Below are 22,537 nucleotides of genomic sequence, written 5' to 3'. Positions count from 1 at the left end.
AAAAAAACAAGAACAAAATATATATAATATATATATATATATATATATATATAATAAAAAAAGATGTATATATGCCAGGGCGATTTAAATAAAAACAGAGAAACGGTGTCAACAGTCATTTGGAGAGTTAAAGAATATTAAATTTGCGTAACTAATGTACCGTTTTTATGGCTTTTAGGTTTTCAAAGACCCGATGAGATTAATGTACATATTCAATTCTTTAATAAAGAGAGAAGAAAGGTTTGCTATGGCTAAACTTGCATTTATGTATAAAAAATGTAGCAAGAAGTAAAATAAGGTTGATAAGAAGAAATGAGTCCCAGATCTTCTGGTGAAAAGCAGCAAATCCAAAGATAACAGCTGCAAACTGAAGAGTTTGGAAAATAGAAACTAAGGATCCATCAGCAATAAGCTGCCTTCACGGCTCCAAGACTAATAATGATCCATGTCTTCAGTTGGTACAAAAACAGCACAATGTGTTTTTCCTGAATTTACACAGATTGTTTAACATCTGTGGACAAGTTTACAAGTTTTAACCTGGTTAGTGAAGCTTTTATGAGGTGGAGACCAAACCTCCTTCCATGGGCGCCTGTTCCCAACACAGCAGGTTGAGGGAAAAGGGCTCAAACTCCTCTGATTGGATGAGACGCGACAGACGAGGTGGAGTTTTAGACTGATGAGGCCTTCATGACCATAACCAGGCCAGAGTGATGGCGGCGGAGGCCTCAGGAAACTTACAGCTGAACAGCGACCCGATTATTAAATGGCTGCCTTGCATATTATTTTTGGCTCCTCCTTCGTCTCAGTCTGATGACGTCTATGGTTCTAGTCGGTTGTTCCTGTACGTAACCATGGTAACAAGGTGTTGCTTTTAGCACTGGCAGTAGCTGTTAGCATCCCAGAAGCTTGAACTACGACCCCAAACCCAGAGGAGTGAAAAAGAGGGAAGTTCAGGCCCACTCTTCCTGCCATCGTGACGCCAATAGAAGATCTTTGGCAAACAAAGTGGATTCACTTCAAACTCAAAACAGACTTTTAGGTTTATTGATGGTGTTTAATGGAAAATGGCTGCAGGATCAGATCCCCTACTCCAACATCTCTGACCAAACGATTTAAAGAGGAGTGGCAAAAGCAAAGGAGGTGGGTTAGCTGTGATGATGTCACATAGAGCATCAGACATGTAGCTTCAGTCAGAGGCCCCTCAGGTAGATGCTTCCTGCTCACAGCGACTCGAGATGACATTATTTCTGTTACATTTAACTAAAGGATTTTTTAATTAAGAGCCTTAAATCTTCCAGGGCTGTGAGTAATAATGTTGGTATGAACTGAAACCTGGAGATGGTCCTGAATGCAGGAATAATGTTTCACCCTGATGGCCGCAGTGGTCTAGTCCAAGCCCGCGGGTTTCCCTCCGAGATGGAGGCGCTCTGACAGGCGGCCGGCGCCGGGCGATGAGCCGCCCGCTCCGGCACGGCGAGGAGGACCGCAGGCGACCACTGGGAAGTGGACTCGGACAGAGTGAAGGACCGCTACCGGGTCAACCCGGTTCTGAGCCACAAGGAGAACCGGACCGGACCGCCAATTCAGACAGAAGAATTCCGAAGCACTGCTGTGGTCGAAACCAGGTCAGAACCGACAGGAGATGTGTAGCTTTCCAGCTAAATAGCGGCTTTGCTAATTTAGCCTGCTAGCTAAATATTTAAATTTGTTTAGAACAGGCTAGCGTGCTAACTACATATTTAGCTTGCTAGCTAAATATTTAAATTTGTTTAGAACAGGCTAGCGCGCTAACTACATATTTAGCTTGCTAGCTAAATATTTAAATTTTAGAACAGGCTAGCGTGCTAACTACATATTTAGCTTGCTAGCTAAGTATATTTTTAGCGAGGTATTTAATTTGGGAAATAAAGGTTTATTTTGACAACTTAGCTTGCTGAAGGCTAGCATGCTAACTAATTATGTAACTAATTTATCTCTAGATAAACATTCAGCTAGGTCTGTGTGAAAAAAATGCTAATTTAACTTGCTTAGTAAATATTTAAATAGTTAGCAAGTTAAATATTTTGTCAGGTAGCTACAGAAATTAAGACCAATCTATATATTAGCTCAAAAAATAAATATTAAATTCGTGAGCTATGATATTTATAAATGAATAACTTAGAAAAATGAACATCCATTTTTATTCTTGATTCTCGGCTAAATGAACCTGAATATTGCTGACTAGTGGCGACCAGCTGCGTCGGATGTGACTGGAGGAAGAGAAACATTTTAAATAAAATAAATCCTCAGGCTTTAACCTGTATAATCAAACAGATAAATAGATTCCAGTATACTATTTACATGTTTCTACTCTGCAGCTGAACAAGATTATTACTGAAAATGTGATAAAGACATTTATTTTCATTGATCATCAGAAGTTTCTGAAATCTTGTATGTTGCAGCTGAAATTCCATATTTTGATAAAATAATTTGTGTGAAATTGAAAACATAACATTGACTTTCAGTCATGGAGAGCCTGGTGAACCACAGGGCTGAGTTCCTGGCCCACTTCTCCTTCAGTTCAAACGTTTCCCATAAACAAGCTTTGGTCCAGTTAGTCTCCACAGCTGGAATAATATTCATGGTCATAAATAACCGAGAAAGCACACAGACCAGTGAAACAAACTGAAAAGTCTATTTTAATATGCAGATTTATTACCCAGACTTATGTTTTCAGCTTTTATTCCCATTATGATTATTATAGTTAGTGAAAACATGACTTATAAAACTAGAATAGTACATCAGATCAATAATAAAAATTATTTCATAATACGGAAATGTGAGTTTAATTATATATATAATTATTTTATTTTTTATCACCAGCTTAAAGCTTATTTTCAAAGTTATTTTGTCTCTGGATAAAATGGGAATAGACATAAAGTCTGTTGAAACTTTTATTTAATGTCTTAACACAAAGTTTGCAGCACAAGATGCTTTAAAAAAAGTTAATTTGTGTTTGAAGACGTTTTGTTTGGTGTTTCTATATCGACTAAAAACGTTTCCGACCTGCGGAAGAACCGCCCTGCTTACAGCAGCAAAGATGGCCGCCGCAGCGCTCTGCTTAAAGCAGCAAAGATGGCCGCCGCAGCGCTCTGCTTACAGCAGCAAAGATGGCTGCCGCAGCACTCTGCTTACAGCAGCAAAGATGGCCGCCGCAGCGCTCTGCTTACAGCAGCAAGATGGCCGCCGCCGCAGCGCTCTGCTTACAGCAGCAAAGATGGCCGCCGCAGCGCTCTGCTTACAGCAGCAAAGATGGCCGCCGCAACGCTCTGCTTACAGCAGCAAAGATGGCCGCCGCCATCTGTTTTCACGTCCTGGCTGTTATTTCTAGCTTGTGTGTGTCTCAGTGATTGATTGGGACGTCAGTCAGGATAAAGGATCCTGACCTCACACACACACACACACACACACACACACACACACACACACACACACACACACACACACACACACACACACACACACACTCTCTGTCTCTCTCTGCTCTTGACATGTCTGATAGAAACGCCCAGGCCATTCGTCTTCAGTTTGATGTGACAAATATTCAGTCGGAGGCGGGACTTCCTGTCTGGACTTCCTGTCTGGACTTCCTGCCTTCAGTCTCTTCCTGCTGTTAGGAAACATCTGGGTGGAAATCACAGATCTGCGTCTCCATATTGGGGTCAGTGGCTGTCCTGCCGTGACCTTTAACCTGAGGTGTGTAGAAACTGGTTTATATCAGAGTCTGAAACGGATGAACATCATTTTGTGTTAATCCAGATTAAATATGTTGCTGTGTTGCCCTAAAGCAGGAGTTTAAACAGGATTTTTACATGAAAATGTACATTTACTAAATAATTAAAAGGAGCCATAAAATAATTCAGACGTTCAGGAAGAAAACATCTTTTCTCTGTTATAATATTTGCATATAATCCAAACTTTTATGTAGTTTCATGACATATTTGCTGCGTCAGTTCAGAGTCTGGCCAGCAGGGGGAGCTGCTGCTGTTTGCCATGATTCTCCAGCTTCACAAATCAGGAACTAAAACTTTTAAATCTACTGACATGTATGTGATGCGGATGCAACACGAAGGGTGGGGGCAGCACCAGGGGACGGGCCGGGCTTGCTGGTTCTGGTTTAAACTGGGCCGACTGGCCCACAGCCACCAGTCTGCTGTGGTTCCCCTGTGGGGTCTAATCAAAGCCCAACTTCTGGGTTCGTGCTGAGGCTGCAGATACTTTTAGACTCAACTTTTCAGCCCGACCCGTTTCAGGGAGCAGAACTTCAGCCCGACCCGTTTCAGGGAGCAGAACTTCAGCCCGACCCGTTTCAGGGAGCAGAACTTCAGCCCGACCCGTTTCAGGGAGCAGAACTTCAGCCCGACCCGTTTCAGGGAGCAGAACTTCAGCCCGACCCGTTTCCTCCACCCGCCGCCAAAAACCCGTCAGACGGGTTTGATCTGAGCTTTCAGTTTCACGGTACCGCCTGTGTTCAGCAGCAGAACCCGACCAGAACCCGGTCCAGTTGGCTTCCGTCTCTGGAGAAAAGATCCTTTACGGGTTTCCTGATGTTCTGACTGAAACCAAGTGGGCCCGGTTTCAGTTCTGGTTCTGAAACGGCTAAAAGAGGCTGAGGAGGAAAAAGCAGATTCAGGTTCAAACTGAGCTCAGATGATCGACAACCGCAGTTTTCTACCAACGAAGAAGAACAGGACAGGAAGTAGGAGCGGTTTGGGCCGCAGGAAGCACATGGACTGAACCGTGAGTCAAACGGTCACTGGGACCGACTCCTATTTATTCCATTGAGGGACAGTAACTTTAACATTACATTCACCTTTCTGAACAGGTGGGGGCGCTTTAATCACACATTAAAGCCACTTGAAACCATTCCTCCCTCCCTGGCACCTCCAGACCCCCATGGGCCCGGATGGACCCCATCCGGGCCGGGGGGCAGCCCCCCCCCAGCCCCCCCATAGCTGCAGCACCTGCTGCTTCATCCTGCTTCTCCTTGTTGGACTTTCTCCTCTTTAAGACGGAGGATCAGAGGTTTCTGCAGACATAAAGAGCAGCTCCTCTTCCTCTCCCTCCTCTTCCTCTCCCTCCTCTTCCTCTCCCTCCTCTTCCTCTCCCTCCTCTTCCTCTCCCTCCTCTTCCTCTCCCTCCTCTTCCTCGCCTCGTTATCTCGGCGGCCTCCAGATGAACCCTCCTCCATCTCAGCAACATGTTTCTGTTTCTCCCGCTGGTGTCAGAGTTTCTCTGTGAGATGAAATGAAACGCAGCAGATCGGATTTGCTCTGCTCTGCTGCCCCTCCCCCACCTGCTGCTGAGCCGGTGACCGGAGTTTGACTCCTGCATTCGTCAAACACGGAGAGGAAGAGGCGCCAACGATCAGCAGCTGCTGGGTGTTTGGAGGCTTTGAAGCTCTTTGGTTGGTTAACATGATGAACATGGAGGGCGGAGGAACCGGGTCGCTCTGCAGAACAGAGTCAGATCCACAGAGAGAGAGAGAGAGGCAGAGAGACAGAGGCAGAGAGAGCGAGGCAGAGAGAGAGACAGAGAGAGAGGCAGAGAGAGAGAGACAGAGAGAGAGAGGCAGAGAGAGCGAGGCAGAGAGAGAGAGACAGAGAGAGAGAGAGAGAGAGAGGCAGAGAGAGAGAGAGCGAGAGAGAGACAGAGCGAGGCAGAGAGAGAGAGGCAGAGAGAGAGAGAGAGAGAGAGAGAGAGAGAGGCAGAGAGAGAGAGCGAGAGAGAGAGAGAGAGGCAGAGAGAGAGAGAGAGAGAGGCAGAGAGAGAGAGTCGCTGCAGGAAAGTTAAATATTACAGCAGGAAGAATCTCAGGAGGGACCAGAGACTGAAAACAGCAGCAAATAAATAAAAACCAGTAAAACCATCTGGACATCAGGCCGTCGGCCGTCTGGTTTCGTATCGGAGTCGTTTTATCGAAACTGAACGAGTTTCACACATTTTTCATTTCTAGTAGAAATGAATGAATAATTTTCTCTTCCAGCTCATATTAAAGCTACATGGAGATGAATGAATGAATGAATGAATGAATGAATGAATGAATGAATGGAACTGAACAGGTGAACTGAAAGGAAATGATTCAGTTCAGAAGGAACTTCAAAATAAATCCCACAAGAATTAAATATTTAATGAAAAATACATCAAATCCCAGAAACTGAAAAATAACCAAATATTAAAATTACTAATGAATCAATTAAACGTTTTAATTCATTCATTCAAACCAGTTTTCTGTAGATCATCATATGTCCGTGTGCAACATTTAAATGTTTTATAACGTTTTATTAACGGGTTTGTTCATATTTACCTCTGGAGGGAGGATTTCCTCTAAATGATCCGTTCAGGTTTTACATTTCTGACTAAAATCCGTTTCAGATGATAAATTATTGCATAAATATCCAGATGAGATCAATAACATTTATATATTTTAATCCTTTTTTCTGATTTTTAGTTGATTTTTGGAGTTTTAATGTTTATTTGGTGTTGAGATAAATTGTCATTATTTAATCAACATTCAGTAAATCCAACAATAAGAAGCTAAAACGGTTTTAGAGTTTTTACACTGCAAAACTAAATCTGACCCAGTAGTTTTCAGTTTTACAGTTTTCAGATGTCCAAGTTGTAATTCATTGATTCCTTAATGCTGATAAAACGTTTAACTGGCAGATTATTTCTGATATTTATTGATTTTATTGATGAACTCGGCTGAGTTTAGAGTTGGATGTTTGGGAAACGCCGCGGCTGCAGGAAGCGTGTGAAGCTGTGGGGCGTCGGGGGCCATGGGGGGGCCATGGGGGCCCCGGGCCGTAATCAGGGCGCCGGCGCCTCCCAGTGGAGCCGCTCTACAGCTCTGATGGAAACAGAATAAAATATTTAGAGGCTCACGCTGGCAGCTGCAGAAAGATTAGGATTGACATGAAACTCGTCTCCGTGGTTTTTTTTCATCGCTGACCTGAATTTGAACTGCGGCTCATTTGCAGCTTCTGCTTTGGGGCCAAACTGGAAAGTTTAGAGGCGACGAGGTGAACTTTAGTTAAACTCTGAGAAACGAAACATGGAGCTAAAATAACCGTCCAGCTGAGATTCTGTGTTCATCGCTCTGCTCCCGATTCTTCTGATCAAATATTCAGCTAACATCTGTTGTGATCTATTAGCTGATCAGGTCATTGATCTGTTAACTGATCAGGTCTTGATCTGTTAACTGATCAGGTCATTGATCTGTTAACTGATCAGGTCGTTGATCTGTTAACTGATCAGGTCGTTGATCTGTCAGCTGATCAGGTCATTGATCTGTTAACTGACCACATCAACCAGTAAACCGTTTCCATGGAAACGTCCGGAGCAGTTGCTGCTGAGAAAAAACTCGTTTAACTGGCAGGAGGATCAGAATCGACAGTCGGTTTAATAATCATCTGATTTCTGTTCAAACCGGCCCACATCACCATGCATCCTCCACCGTGCTTTACAGCTGCTGCTGTTTCAAACATTTCCATTAGCTGAAATAAATGAACAGTATTGTGCATTTATAAACTAAGACCAACTATTATAGATATATTGTTGGTTTTCATGTTTATGAATCTATTTATTAACCTTTCAAACTGATTCGCAATTAATTTTTTCCCCCAAAAGTAGTTTACATCAACAAATTACAACACTGCATAATCCTCCTAACAGCAACAATATGCTAAGCTACGCTAACCTCTGATATGCTACGATGCGCTATGCTATGCTAACCTCTGATATGCTATGATACGCTAAGCTATGCTAACTTCTGATATGCTACGATACGCTAAGCTACGCAAGCTTACAATATGCTATGATACGCTAAGCTACACTAACCTACAATATGCTACAATACGCTAACCTACAATATGCTACAATACACTAACCTACAATATGCTATGATATGCTAAGCTACACTAACCTCTGATATGCTATGATACACTAAGCTACGCTAACCTCAGATATGCTATGATACACTAAGCTACACTAACCTCTGATATGCTATGATACGCTAAGCTACGCTAACCTCAGATATGCTATGATACACTAACCTCTGATATGCTATGATACGCTAAGCTACGCTAACCTCAGATATGCTATGATACACTAAGCTACACTAACCTCTGATATGCTATGATACGCTAAGCTACACTAATCTCTGATATGCTATGATACGCTAAGCTACACTAACCTCTGATATGCTATGATACACTAAGCTACGCTAACCTCTGATATGCTATGATACACTAAGCTACGCTAACCTCAGATATGCTATGATACACTAAGCTACACTAACCTCTGATATGCTATGATACGCTAAACTACACTAACCTCTGATATGCTATGATACGCTAAGCTACGCTAACCTCAGATATGCTATGATACACTAAGCTACACTAACCTCTGATATGCTATGATACGCTAAGCTACACTAATCTCTGATATGCTATGATACGCTAAGCTACACTAACCTCTGATATGCTATGATACACTAAGCTACGCTAACCTCAGATATGCTATGATACACTAAGCTACACTAACCTCTGATATGCTAGGATACGCTAAGCTACACTAACCTCTGATATGCTATGATACGCTAAGCTACGCTAACCTCAGATATGCTATGATACACTAAGCTACACTAACCTCTGATATGCTATGATACGCTAAGCTACGCTAACCTCTGATATGCTATGATACGCTAAGCTACGCTAACCTCTGATATGCTATGATACACTAAGCTACGCTAACCTCAGATATGCTATGATACACTAAGCTACACTAACCTCTGATATGCTATGATACGCTAAGCTACGCTAACCTCTGATATGCTATGATACGCTAAGCTACGCTAACCTCTGATATGCTATGATACGCTAAGCTACGCTAACCTCTGATATGCTATGATACACTAAGCTACGCTAACCTCAGATATGCTATGATACACTAAGCTACACTAACCTCTGATATGCTATGATACGCTAAGCTATGCTAACCTCTGATATGCTATGATACGCTAAGCTACGCTAACCTCTGATATGCTATGATACGCTAAGCTACGCTAACCTCTGATATGCTCAGATAAACCAGTGTTTCTCCCTCCTGTCCTGCATGTTTCAGGTGTTTCCTTCTGTGTCTCTGGGTGACCATTAGGTTTCTGCAGCACCTGATGGTCATTTGGATCAGCGGTTCTGGATCAGAGGCTCATCTAGAACATGCAGAGCAGGGGGGCTGAGGACCAGGGGGGGAAACTCTGCGCTAAGCTACGCTAGTTCACAAAGTGGCGTTTTTCTAAAACTCCAGTTGGTTGTTCAACAATAACTGAAAACATGTTTAGATATTTTCCTCTGTTCAGTTAACTGAAGTTTACATAATCGCATTTTAACCCATTTAAATTCTGCACCTAAAAATTAACCAAAGTATAAAAAAACTAACTAATACTATAAGTAAAACTAAATTATATTTAACTAATAACTAATAAAAACTAAGATTTAATTAAAATCACAACAAAATAAAACTAAACTATGATGAAAAACCCAAACAGGAGCTGGAAACGTTTTACTATAAATATTTATAACCAGCAGTTTTTCCCCAGAAGCCGTTTAACGGTTTCAGTGAGGCGTTCAGGGACCGTTTAATGGTTTCAGTGAGGCGTTCAGGGACCGTTTAACGGTTTCAGTGAGGCGTTCAGGGACCGTTTAACGGTTTCAGTGAGGCGTTCAGGGACTGTTTAACGGTTTCAGTGAGGCGTTCAGGGACCGTTTAACGGTTTCAGTGAGGCGTTCAGGGACCGTTTAATGGTTTCAGTGAGGCGTTCAGGGACCGTTTAACGGTTTCAGTGAGGCGTTCAGGGACCGTTTAACGGTTTCAGTGAGGCGTTCAGGGACCGTTTAACGGTTTCAGTGAGGCGTTCAGGGACCGTTTAACGGTTTCAGTGAGGCGTTCAGGGACTGTTTAACGGTTTCAGTGAGGCGTTCAGGGACCGTTTAACGGTTTCAGTGAGGCGTTCAGGGACCGTTTAACGGTTTCAGTGAGGCGTTCAGGGACCGTTTAACGGTTTCAGTGAGGCGTTCAGGGACCGTTTAACGGTTTCAGTGAGGCGTTCAGGGACCGTTTAACGGTTTCAGTGAGGCGTTCAGGGACCGGCGCGTTTAACGGTTTCAGTGAGGCGTTCAGGGACCGTTTAACGGTTTCAGTGAGGCGTTCAGGGACCGGCGCGTTTAACGGTTTCAGTGAGGCGTTCAGGGACCGGCGCGTTTAATGGTTTCAGTGAGGCGTTCAGGGACCGGCGCGTTTAACGGTTTCAGTGAGGCGTTCAGGGACCGGCGCGTTTAACGGTTTCAGTGAGGCGTTCAGGGACCGGCGCGTTTAATGGTTTCAGTGAGGCGTTCAGGGACCGGCGCGTTTAACGGTTTCAGTGAGGCGTTCAGGGACCGTTTAACGGTTTCAGTGAGGCGTTCAGGGACCGGCGCGTTTAATGGTTTCAGTGAGGCGTTCAGGGACCGGCGCGTTTAACGGTTTCAGTGAGGCGTTCAGGGACCGTTTAACGGTTTCAGTGAGGCGTTCAGGGACCGGCGCGTTTAATGGTTTCAGTGAGGCGTTCAGGGACCGGTGTGTTTAATGGTTTCAGTGAGGCGTTCAGGGACCTTCCTGCTGCGTCCATCCGACTCCTGAAACCGTAGATTCCCATCCCCAGCCAGGATTTGAACCCACAACCTTCTGCCGTGGACGGCAGCACAGCATCCTGCAGCTGAACAGCAGAAATAAAATGTTGATGATGTTTCTCAGCTTGCAGCTCAGGTGCTGCAGCTGCTCCACACCAGGTGCTGCAGCTGTTCCACACCAGCAGCTGCAGCTCAGGTACTGCAGCTGCTGGTGTGGTGCTGCAGCTGCTCCACACCAGCTGCAGCACCACACCAGCAGCTGCAGCTCAGGTGCTGCAGCTGCTCCACACCAGGTGCTGCAGCTGCTCCACACCAGGTGCTGCAGCTGCTCCACACCAGCTGCTGGTGCAGAAACGAAGGTTTTGCAACATAAAGTTGGTTTAGTTTTGATGAAATCGTCCTTTAAAAACTGCAGTTTGTCCCAGCAGGAAGAAACGAGCCCGTTGTCATGGCAACAGCCTCCACAAACTGATGGAAAACATGAAGCATGTTCCTGCAGCTGGAACCTGACAGGTGAAACAGCTGACCAATCAGGACGCAGCCGCTCACTGAGTGCACTCAGTCCGAGCCTTCAGCATGGAGGCCACATGATGACGAGTCAGAACCGTGGAGTTCCTGTCTGACAGGAAGCTGACCTCCAGGTTTCCTTCTTTACACTTCCAGGTCATCTGGAGGTCAGCAACAGGAGTCCTCCCAACATCCAGACCCAGGCTGGGCGTCTATGTTGAGCAGGTATCATGTTGGGTCCATCAGAACCACTGGCGCCTCATGTTGGGTCCATCAGAACCACTGGTGCCTCATGTTGGGTCCATCAGAACCACTGGTGCCTCATGTTGGGTCCATCAGAACCACTGGTGCCTCATGTTGGGTCCATCAGAACCGTTGGCGCCTCTTGTTGGGTCCATCAGAACCACTGGTGCCTCATGTTGGGTCCATCAGAACCACTGGTGCCTCATGTTGGGTCCATCAGAACCGTTGGTGCCTCATGTTGGGTCCATCAGAACCGTTGGTGCCTCCTGTTGGGTCCATCAGAACCACTGGTGCCTCATGTTGGGTCCATCAGAACCACTGGCGCCTCATGTTGGGTCCATCAGAACCGTTGGCGCCTCTTGTTGGGTCCATCAGAACCACTGGCGCCTCATGTTGGGTCCATCAGAACCACTGGTGCCTCATGTTGGGTCCATCAGAACCACTGGTGCCTCATGTTGGGTCCATCAGAACCGTTGGCGCCTCTTGTTGGGTCCATCAGAACCACTGGTGCCTCATGTTGGGTCCATCAGAACCACTGGTGCCTCATGTTGGGTCCATCAGAACCACTGGTGCCTCATGTTGGGTCCATCAGAACCACTGGTGCCTCATGTTGGGTCCATCAGAACCACTGGTGCCTCATGTTGGGTCCATCAGAACCGTTGGTGCCTCATGTTGGGTCCATCAGAACCGTTGGTGCCTCCTGTTGGGTCCATAAGAACCACTGGCGCCTCTTGTTGGGTCCATCAGAACCACTGGCGCCTCATGTTGGGTCCATCAGAACCACTGGTGCCTCATGTTGGGTCCATCAGAACCGTTGGCGCCTCTTGTTGGGTCCATCAGAACCACTGGTGCCTCATGTTGGGTCCATCAGAACCACTGGTGCCTCATGTTGGGTCCATCAGAACCACTGGTGCCTCATGTTGGGTCCATCAGAACCACTGGTGCCTCATGTTGGGTCCATCAGAACCACTGGTGCCTCATGTTGGGTCCATCAGAACCGTTGGTGCCTCATGTTGGGTCCATCAGAACCGTTGGTGCCTCCTGTTGGGTCCATCAGAACCACTGGCGCCTCATGTTGGGTCCATCAGAACCGTTGGCGCCTCTTGTTGGGTCCATCAGAACCACTGGCGCCTCCTGTTGGGTCCATCAGAACCACTGGTGCCTCATGTTGGGTCCATCAGAACCATTGGTGCCTCATGTTGGGTCCATCAGAACCGTTGGTGCCTCCTGTTGGGTCCATCAGAACCACTGGCGCCTCATGTTGGGTCCATCAGAACCGTTGGTGCCTCATGTTGGGTCCATCAGAACCACTGGTGCCTCATGTTGGGTCCATCAGAACCACTGGTGCCTCATGTTGGGTCCATCAGAACCACTGGTGCCTCATGTTGGGTCCATCAGAACCGTTGGTGCCTCCTGTTGGGTCCATCAGAACCACTGGCGCCTCATGTTGGGTCCATCAGAACCGTTGGTGCCTCCTGTTGGGTCCATCAGAACCACTGGCGCCTCATGTTGGGTCCATCAGAACCGTTGGTGCCTCCTATTGGGTCCATCAGAACCACTGGCGCCTCATGTTGGGTCCATCAGAACCGTTGGCGCCTCATGTTGGGTCCATCAGAACCGTTGGCGCCTCATGTTGGGTCCATCAGAACCACTGGTGCCTCTGGTTGGGTCCATCAGAACCACTGGCGCCTCATGTTGGGTCCATCAGAACCACTGGCGCCTCATGTTGGGTCCATCAGAACCGTTGGCGCCTCTTGTTGGGTCCATCAGAACCACTGGTGCCTCATGTTGGGTCCATCAGAACCGTTGGTGCCTCCTGTTGGGTCCATCAGAACCACTGGCGCCTCATGTTGGGTCCATCAGAACCACTGGCGCCTCATGTTGGGTCCATCAGAACCGTTGGCGCCTCTTGTTGGGTCCATCAGAACCACTGGTGCCTCTGGTTGGGTCCATCAGAACCACTGGCGCCTCATGTTGGGTCCATCAGAACCGTTGGCGCCTCTTGTTGGGTCCATCAGAACCACTGGTGCCTCTGGTTGGGTCCATCAGAACCACTGGCGCCTCATGTTGGGTCCATCAGAACCACTGGCGCCTCATGTTGGGTCCATCAGAACCGTTGGCGCCTCTTGTTGGGTCCATCAGAACCACTGGTGCCTCATGTTGGGTCCATCAGAACCGTTGGTGCCTCCTGTTGGGTCCATCAGAACCACTGGCGCCTCATGTTGGGTCCATCAGAACCGTTGGTGCCTCATGTTGGGTCCATCAGAACCGTTGGTGCCTCTTGTTGGGTCCATCAGAACCGTTGGTGCCTCTTGTTGGGTCCATCAGAACCGTTGGCGCCTCCTGTAGGTTGCTGACGTGTCGCCGCTCTTCATCAGCGTCTGCTGACTCATCCCGCCTCCTGCTTCGTCTGAACGACTCGGTAAAAATAAACCCGGCCGACTGTCAGGTGGTTCTGATGCCGAACCGGCTGCCGGACCTCAGGGTGACTCAGCAGAACATCAGAGCTGAGTCACAAAATATCAACTCAAACTGGGAACTTTCTATCAAACTGCAGTTTACCACTACTTTGCTTCAACACGTGTGTGTGTGTGTGTGTGTGTGTGTAAATATATATCAGGGTTTCCCCAGTGTATTATAAGCCTGGCAGCCCGCCATGCTTTACTAGCCCCGCCGCCAGGCTAAGTGTTGCTTGTTTACGTTTCTAAGAAGAAACTGCAAACCCAAACTGCAAGCGTCTCTGTAGCTCTTAGCATCTCACTAGCAGAGCAGATTTATTCCTACAGGGTAGATTTATAATAGATTTATAGTTTATGCATTTAAACCCGACAGCAGACCAATCACACAGCTGGAGCCTCTGCGCTTTGCCTCGCGCGCTGCCGCCTCCTCTCACTCAAACTGGACACAGGCTGACCTGTATTTACATCAACCTACTGTGAGGAATTATGATCCTTTGGAGAACTCTAGGTAAGGGTTTAAAACCCGCCGCGTTAGCTCTGGTTGCGTAGCTCCATGTGAACCGCAGGAATAACTTGTAGCGAACGAACAATTATATGCGGCGTTTGCATCTCAACACGCTGCTCAGCGTGTGACTCTGTGTCCGTCTACCCTGTAAAGTTTATGGTCCTGGTTGGCCGGAGCGTTAGTGGAAACGAGCAGCGCTAACATGCAGGTTCAGCCCAGTGAGGAGATTTAGCTTCTCCTCGGAGTCACGCATCAGCTGATTTTATATTATTTCATTATTTTCCGGTAACACTTTTCATCAAATCATATCAAATGCGTTGTCTAGTTAAAGTTAATCCGCATGGAGATCTGAGAAACTCGTCCAACCAGAACAGTTTCTGTGACAATTAAAAACTCAACAGACATGAAATGAAAGAGCTGCTAAAGCTGCATTAGCAGCATTGAATTAAACCTCCTGTTTGTTGCTCAGTGCAGCAGATTACAGGGCCGGTCCAAGGCTGCATGAGGCCTGGGGCAGAATCTGACTTATGGGCCCCTTTTGTTGCCAAAACATCAGCAGCTCTAACAGCTTCTGTGTTGGATTTAGTGAAATATGGGAGAAGGGAGAAGTTTAACTGGCCAACCTAAAAAGCAGGAAGTTACAGTCACAGTTTACTAATTTGTATTTGTAAATTCAAAGATTAAACTCACAGCATCAGATTGTTGCTATGGTAACAAAACAATCTAACGATAAATATTGTTTGAAGTTTTACAAAGTAAACTTGCCAGGTCCTAAAGAATTTAATAACATTTAGCAGCATTGATAATCTTGATAAACTGTTACATTTATGTATCTGTGGTCTGTTTTACAATATTAGCCTTTATGGGGCCCCTGAAGCTTAGTTGTTTTTAAGATAATTGTGGGTTTAAATAACATTTCACTGGAGATGTTTTACCGTAACAAATGATGACACAGCAATACTTTTACATTTCCTGTCAACTTAACATCTTTTAATTCAAAAACACGGTGGAGGCCTCGACCACCGGGCTCAGCAAGTTTTCTGGGGGAAACCCTGTGTGTGTATCTATATATATATATCTATGTATATCATGCAGGAGACCAACGGTCCTTACATGAAAAACTGTTATTAAATATTTCTGAGCAGATTGATGCCCAGAATCTGAAGTTTTCTAATAGAAACAATTTCTAAAGGATTTTTCTATGAATGAACTTTTCATCAGTTCCTGGACTAGATAACATAAAACACACCAACAGTTTTTGCATTTCATCAAAATATTGTCTTTATTCTGCAACAGAAGCCAAGATGGCGGCGCGGCGCTGCTGCCCGTTTTAACCAAGTCAGAATTTACAACCAACAAACGTCTGCAACCGAAACGAGAAACCAAAGTGAGACTGGAGCGAAAACGGGAGAAAACGCCGATCAGGAATGAAAAACAGTTCAGATTTTTAACCCTCCACTTTCTCTGCGGTTAAATTTGCTCATAATTCAGATCAGAAAACACCAAAAACAGACAAATAACAGTTGTTTTCCAAAGACATCTTTTAAACATTTTCTTTATTTTACACATAAAACAGTCAAGTACCAAAGATGCATGCTGGATCAGTACAGGGGGAACGGGACGGGCGTCATGTACACTGTAAAACCTTTTTCTTCTCTTAAAATGTGACATTTCTGACCAGAAGCTGGTAAAATGCGACGCGACTCCCAGTGAGAATCAAACTGGTTCAAACCGTCGCTGTAACAGTCCTGTGATGGCGGAACGCGTCGGCGGCCGGATCCGACCCGGCGGCCGCCTCGGTTCCCCGACACGTTCCGGACAAAAGTCAAGTTTTCCAAAAACTGGAAACTTCAACCAAACAGTCGGTGAAAAGTAAACTTGGTTAAACTGATTGTTTTGGTTTGATGCACAAACTTCCTGTTTGCTTTCAGCGCCATGAGGGGAAAGTCATGGCGCTGTGGGCGGAGCCTCGTGCACGAAGCCCCTCCTCCCGACGGAGGAACGTTGGGAAATCATCCGGCAGAAACTGCTAGTTCAACTGGATCTGAACTAAATTTACTTCAGTTCCAGCTGAAAAAGTTTCAACTGAATTTACAGAAAATTGTTAAATAGACGATTTGTTTATAAACTTTAACGTTTATTTTGAATTTATTGGAGCCGATTGATGGAGTATTTATTAGGACCAGGTTAAAAATATACGAAAATTAAGTTGATGCCAGAATAAAAAGAATTAATTTGTAATATTATGAGAAATTATACTAAGAAAAAGTCGTAGTAATGCGACAAACTTGAAATAAGTTTGAATGGCGTAACGTCGTCATATTCTGAAGTTAAACTGAGTAAAATTATAACATGTGGCAAACATGAAATAAGAAAGTTTGAGAATCGTAGAAGAATAAATGGTGAAAATTAAGTTGTATAATAAAGTCATAATAATGTGCAAGTCAGTCAAACTACTTAGACGTCAGAATGAGTTAACGTGTAACAACGTGAATAAAGTCGTAATACTTTGCGACATTTTAATTTTTTCTGTAATTCGCTGTAATATTTCAGCTAATAACTTAAATTACAGGGCAGGTTCTAAAAAATAAAACGTCAAAAACTAAAGAATCTAACATTAAATGTTCAGACTCAGATTGTTTCCATCAGCAGTTTTTTCATGAGTTTTGATGAAACCTTCATCAGATTCTGGACGTTTTCCTGCAGGATGATTTTCCAGACGGATCCGCTGATCGTTTTCTGACATCCAGACATTTTTGTCTCGATCCACAAACTGAACGCTTTTTTTTCCTTTACATCTGGAATGTAAACAAACCAGGATTTTACAGATTCTTCCAAAAAATTTTTCCAAGTGGCAAAAGCAAATAAATCCTCTGACAAACTAAAATCTTTGGTTTTAATGTTCCAGGGATGAGAATCGAGCTTCCAGCTGTTCATATAAACTAAATATAGATCTATATCTATAGATCAGACATCACAGGGAGATGTGTGCAGCTTAAAACTTTAATAAACTCTCAGAAACACATTCAGCACTTCAAGTAGTTCCCATGGAGACGGTGAAGAGGTCAGAGGTCACAACAAACTGACCGGATCAGAACCGGACACAAAAACAAAAAACCCTGATTCGCTTCGTTTTCCCGCTGCTGGCTTGAAAACACCTGAGGGGGCGACGACCCGACCCGACCCGGTCCGGTCCGACCCGGTAGCACCTGCAGAGGTCAGTCAGTGTGTGGAGGGTAAACGGATCAGAACCCGTCTCTGTACATTCAAACGGGTTCAGAGAACCGGAGTGGAGGGAAACGGTGCAGCAGAACCGGGTCGGTACTTTGTGCTGCTGGAGTTCTGTCCGGTCCGGTCCGGTCCAGTCTGCAGTTCTGTCAGCTTCACTCAGCATGAAATAAATAAACGCTCACAGTTCAGCTCCTTTGCTGTGGTTCTGAAGGGTGGGGCGGCCCGACCCGGTTCTGACCCGCCTGCCGGGTCCAAACGGGAACAGTTTCACCACTAATGGCTTTCAGCGTCAGACGGGTTCACACACACACACACACACACCTGTGGGTTTTTGTGGACTCGCTGCAGATGGGGGAGGAGCCAGCAGACCCGGTCATCAGCCAATCAGAGAGCCAGAAGCTCCACAGGAAGGAGGCGCCGACCAATCAGCTCAAACGGCCCATTTAAAGTTTACAATGCTAAATTAGTTGTAATTTTTTTAGGAGAAAACTTCCTGCTCTTTGTTGCAGTTTTTAACTTCACCACTAGATGTCAGTGAAGGACAGAAACGATGCTGGAAATGAAATCAGGAGCAAAATTTCCAGCTCTGCCTGTTAAAGTCTTTGGTTCTGATTGTTTTGTTAAATCTACATTTTTCCTTCATGTTGGATCAAAATGTTTGTTTCTGGATCCAGATCCAGAACCAGAACCGTTTCAGCTGCTGCCGTTTAAATTACCTGTTTCATCTGAAATCAGGTGGATTAAGACTGTAAATGTAAGAGTTGGCTTCCAGCTGCTGCTCAGAACCGGAGCCAGAGCCAGAGCCGGAACCGGACCCAGAGCCAGAACCGGGCCCAGAGCCGGAACCGGGCCCAGAGCCGGAACCGGGCCCAGAGCCGGAACCGGACCCAGAGCCGGAACCAGACCCAGACCCAGAGCCGGGCCCAGAGCAACAAGCTGTAGAACTTTCTGAATGGTTTCATTTCAGAGCGGATGAATAAATTTCGCTGCAGGCGTTTCTGATCAGGCTTTAGAACGGACGCCTAAAGCCTCCTGTGGATCTGCTGAGGCCCAGGCCGGAGGCCCCGCCCCCAACATGGCGGCCCGGCAGGCCGAATGTTTCCAGACGCAGTCGATGGGGTCGGCGTTGAACCTGAAACGTTTCTTCTCTTCACATTCACTTCCTGTGCAAATCAAGCAGTCTAGATGTAGAGCGCCGCCCGGGAACTTCTAGTAGAAATAGATCTAGTCCGGCCCCCTGGGTTCACCTGCAGAGGGGCGGCGCGGGGGCGTGGACGGGGTGGGCGAGGCGCACGTTGAGCGCGTCGTTGTGCTGCACCAGCGAGGTGAGGCGGTAGTGGAGGACCAGCTCCTTCAGGCTGCCGTACAGGAAGTACGGCTCGGCGAAGCCGAAGCCGCGCGGCGTGCTGTAGATGACGCAGTGCTTCACCGCGCCCGACGCCCTGCAGGGACGACACGGGGTAAACTACCAAACTACACACAGGAGCAAATTGGTCGGGTTCTGGAGGATCTGGGGCAAACTCTGCACTAGTAAGGTCTAAACTTTGACTAGGCCATCGCAGCTCCTTGGTTTTTCCGAAACAAGTTGAATAATTTGGATTCCTTGGTTACTGAAGAAGCTCAGGCAGATCATCCATCTGCTCTGGGACAGAAGGTTGCTAGGCAACACTGCCACGTGTTCATTCTGTTTAGATGTTAAAGCGCTAAAAATTTTAACGCAATTAAAAACTTTTTATTTTATTTTGCGTTTCCCATCTGAAGGTTCCAGTGTTGGTGTTTCCGGTACGCCCATAAATCTGACGCACGGCTACATCTGCTAGCAGCAGTGAAGCTGCTTCTAAACGATCCAATCAGACAACAAGACTGTTGTCGTGTTCAAGTTTTGCTAAAAGAAGTTAGCTTATCAGCAAAGCTATGCTAACCTAAAATAGCATCTCAATGCTAATCACGTAGCAGCTAATGCTAATGTCCTGAAACTCTTTGCTCCAATCTGATGGATGAAGAACAGACAGATACGACCCTCGGCCCCACTACGGTAACCATGGTAACCACGGTAGTTTAGGTAAGCTAGCTCCCTCTCTGCTCCAGACCAGACCCTCCCTGATTGGTTCGTGGCGCCCTGGGTGTGTGGCGTACTCACACCACAGAGCAGGCGTAGCAGCCCTTCTTGCTGCTCTCCCGGATCAGGAAGGCTCCGTCCGGCTTCCCGCCCAGCAGCTCCTCCGCCTGCGTCCGGCTCACGTCTCCTACGAACCAGCTCTTCTCGTCGTAGTGAGGCAGGCTCTCCTCTTCCTCGCCGCCTCTGCAGCCACAGAAACTCACAGTGAGAACGCCGCACCGCAAACATGGCCGCTTCCAGCCGAGGTGGACACTCACTGATCGGCGGCGTCGTTCTGTAGGCCGAGCCAGTCGTTGATTCGTTTCTGCCGGACTCCCTTATGGCTCAGCCAGCTGGAGGAGAAGAAGGAGAAGAAGAACGTAAGTAAATGTTATTTTGCACAAAATGAAACTGACGTCACGAACTGGTAGCCAGAAGTTTGTGGACTGTTGTGTTGATACAACCGAGTATCTTTGAATAATTAGAGATGATATCGAACATAAAGGCCATCATGTCATGTGATTCTCCAGAATCCAAAGGAGGCGAGAGGACATGGCTGGAAATGCTGGTCAGAAGTGGAGCAGAAACCTGAACGCCGTCAGGATTTCAGTTTTCTGAATCTATTTTGTCCCCACTGTGGGGCATCACTGCCACCAACAAAATGCTTGTAAATGTCCAAGGAGGGTGCTGGTTTGTTAGGTTTCTAAACTTTGCTGACTTCCTCCTACAGTCAAAGCTCAGCTTTCCAGACAGGAAGCTGCGCTGCGCCTGCTGCTACTTACACCAGGTGCTGGTCGCGGATCTTGCGCAGCTGGATGAGGTCGGGCTTCAGGCTGTTCATCTTCTTGTCCGTCTCGCGGTTCTCCGTGGCCTGAGTCTTCAGGTCCTGCTCCAAACGCACCTTGCTGTCGTGGATCTCCCCCAGGCGGGACTTGAGCTTCTCGAAGTTGACCAGGATGCTCTCCGTGTCCTTGTCGCCGCTGCAGCGGCTGCAGCGCTCCACGCAGCCCTGGCTGCAGCGCTCCTGCGTCTGGCACTGCTCCTCGAAGATCTTGATGGTCTCGTTGAAGGCCTCGATGGCCGTGCGCTTCATCTGGATGTCCTGGGAGGTCAGGAGGAGGAGGAGCAGGTTGGGGGCAGCAGAACAAGGTGAAGCGATGTCATGCTGGTTGGAAACCAGGACGTTTACCTGGGAGGTCTTGGTGAATTCCTCGTACAGCCGGTCGTACTCTTTGCTCTTCTCCTGGTACTGGCTGTGGTATTCCTGCAGCTTTTTCCCCACAGCGTCAATGTTGTCGTCCTTCACCAGCTGGTCCTGGTGAGGACAAGAGACGGGTGGAAGATGGAGGGACAAGTTTAAGGTCAAACATTTACTTCAAGGTTCACAGAGAAACACAAAGCTGGAAACCAGGCGGCACAGAACCAAACCAGATCTGTTAAGACGCTCAGTGAGCCGAATCTAGCTGCAGCCCCTGGTAGGCAGGGTGGGAAACCCCTGGCCTTCACTGCCCTGCTGTAGCTACAAGAGACAGAAAATACAGAACAACCGAAAAGGTTGTTCTGTATTTTCTGGAGGAGACAAGGGGACCATTGCATCCAAAATCAGTCCTGTATCGCTGATGTGTCCACTTTGTCCTGCCGTTGCTCCTCCTGTGTCCTCAGCAGGTTCAGACTGGCACCACTTCCTGTCACCACTTCCTGTCACCACCTTTCTGCCGCCAGCAGAACTTTAAACAAGTTCACTGGACTTGTTTAAAGTTCAGCATTTCCAAAAGACCAAGATATAAAACCGGACCGGTCTCAGGTACTGTGCAGCCCAGTATTGTTCCCATCTGTGTGTATTTTGCCCCAGAACCGAGTCAGACAGTGTGTGGCTCCCATTAAACGCTCCAGTGTCTCCAACATGGCTGAACTCTGAACTCACTGGTAAATCTGGGTGTTATAAATATTCCTCAGTGTTTCCTCCAGATTCTGGAAGAGGATGTTGTAGTTTCTATGCTGCTCCATCCTTTTTACCCTTATTGCTCTCAATCAGCATTTTGACCATTTTGGGTCCATTTTATGTTTCATCTCTTTGTTATAAAGTCCCTTAATATCTAAAATGATTTGAGCTCTTGGACTGAACTCCTGCTGGAGTTCCTGGAAAGTCTCCATCTTTAAACCTTGTCCTAGCCAGTGTTTAAACTGTGGCTCTTGAATAAAGTATTTATTGTAACTGGATCAGACATGTTTGGGTTATATATATTTAACCATTTGCCCAGTGACAGTTTACGTCTCTTCTCGGCTGCCTCTATATCTCCAGTGATACTCTAATTATCTTCTGTCTCTTAATATTTCACATTTTATTCTGGGTTTTCGGCCGGTCCGTAGATGTAACCTGGTTCCGTGTTTTAAACTGTCTGGGTTTCTATAGGCGACGCCAGGAAGCTGAAGTCTGGAGTCAGAACATCTGATGGTCCTAATAAAGTCGGCGTTGCATGTTGGAGCTCCACTTTAAATGATGGAGCATAACTGAATGAATCAGAGACGTGATCCAAACGTCTGACTGGTCGACCAGACGAGGCGGGGAGTTTTCAGAAAATAGAAAATTACATCCATGTTTGCATTTTCAATTTACTGGAAGAGTTCAGCAATGACTAAATAAAGAAAAACAGGGTATGAAACATTGAATGCGATAAAAACACGTTATTTGGATAAAGTAGGAAACTAATAAAACAAAAAGGTTGAAATTAAACTAAAATTAAATGGTGAAAATCTGGATCTTCAATCTGCTGCAGTTTGGACAAAA

At 46.4% G+C, this 22,537-nt stretch overlaps 1 protein-coding gene and 1 long non-coding RNA gene across 5 annotated transcripts in view; one reads left to right on the top strand and one right to left on the bottom strand.

The window, feature by feature from the left end:
- The first annotated feature begins 74 nt into the window (after positions 1-74).
- LOC145551360 (uncharacterized) lies at positions 75-22,419 on the top strand. Its single transcript, XR_014087157.1, has 4 exons — positions 75-1,140; positions 1,383-3,735; positions 19,740-20,858; positions 20,946-22,419. It is a non-coding gene; the product is annotated as an uncharacterized LOC145551360 (long non-coding RNA).
- The window catches only part of LOC103463201 (phosphatidylinositol 3-kinase regulatory subunit gamma), a 78,383-nt gene continuing 71,521 nt past the window's right edge, over positions 15,676-22,537 (bottom strand). For all 4 annotated transcript variants that reach the window (XM_081605870.1, XM_081605869.1, XM_081605871.1 and 1 more), the window contains 4 exons: positions 20,532-21,064; positions 20,028-20,102; positions 19,792-19,953; positions 15,676-19,093 (listed from right to left, as the gene is read on the bottom strand). In XM_081605870.1, coding sequence (XP_081461996.1) covers positions 18,895-19,093; positions 19,792-19,953; positions 20,028-20,102; positions 20,532-21,064 — 969 coding nt within the window. In that variant the 3' untranslated portion in view covers positions 15,676-18,894. The remainder of the gene's footprint in view (positions 19,094-19,791; positions 19,954-20,027; positions 20,103-20,531; positions 21,065-22,537) is intronic.

This window comes from Poecilia reticulata, chromosome 4 (assembly GCF_904066995.2).
Source record: "Poecilia reticulata chromosome 4, P_reticulata-male-v2, whole genome shotgun sequence".
NCBI classification, from domain to species: Eukaryota; Metazoa; Chordata; class Actinopteri; order Cyprinodontiformes; family Poeciliidae; genus Poecilia; species Poecilia reticulata.
This window is presented reverse-complemented; position numbering and strand designations above follow the sequence as displayed.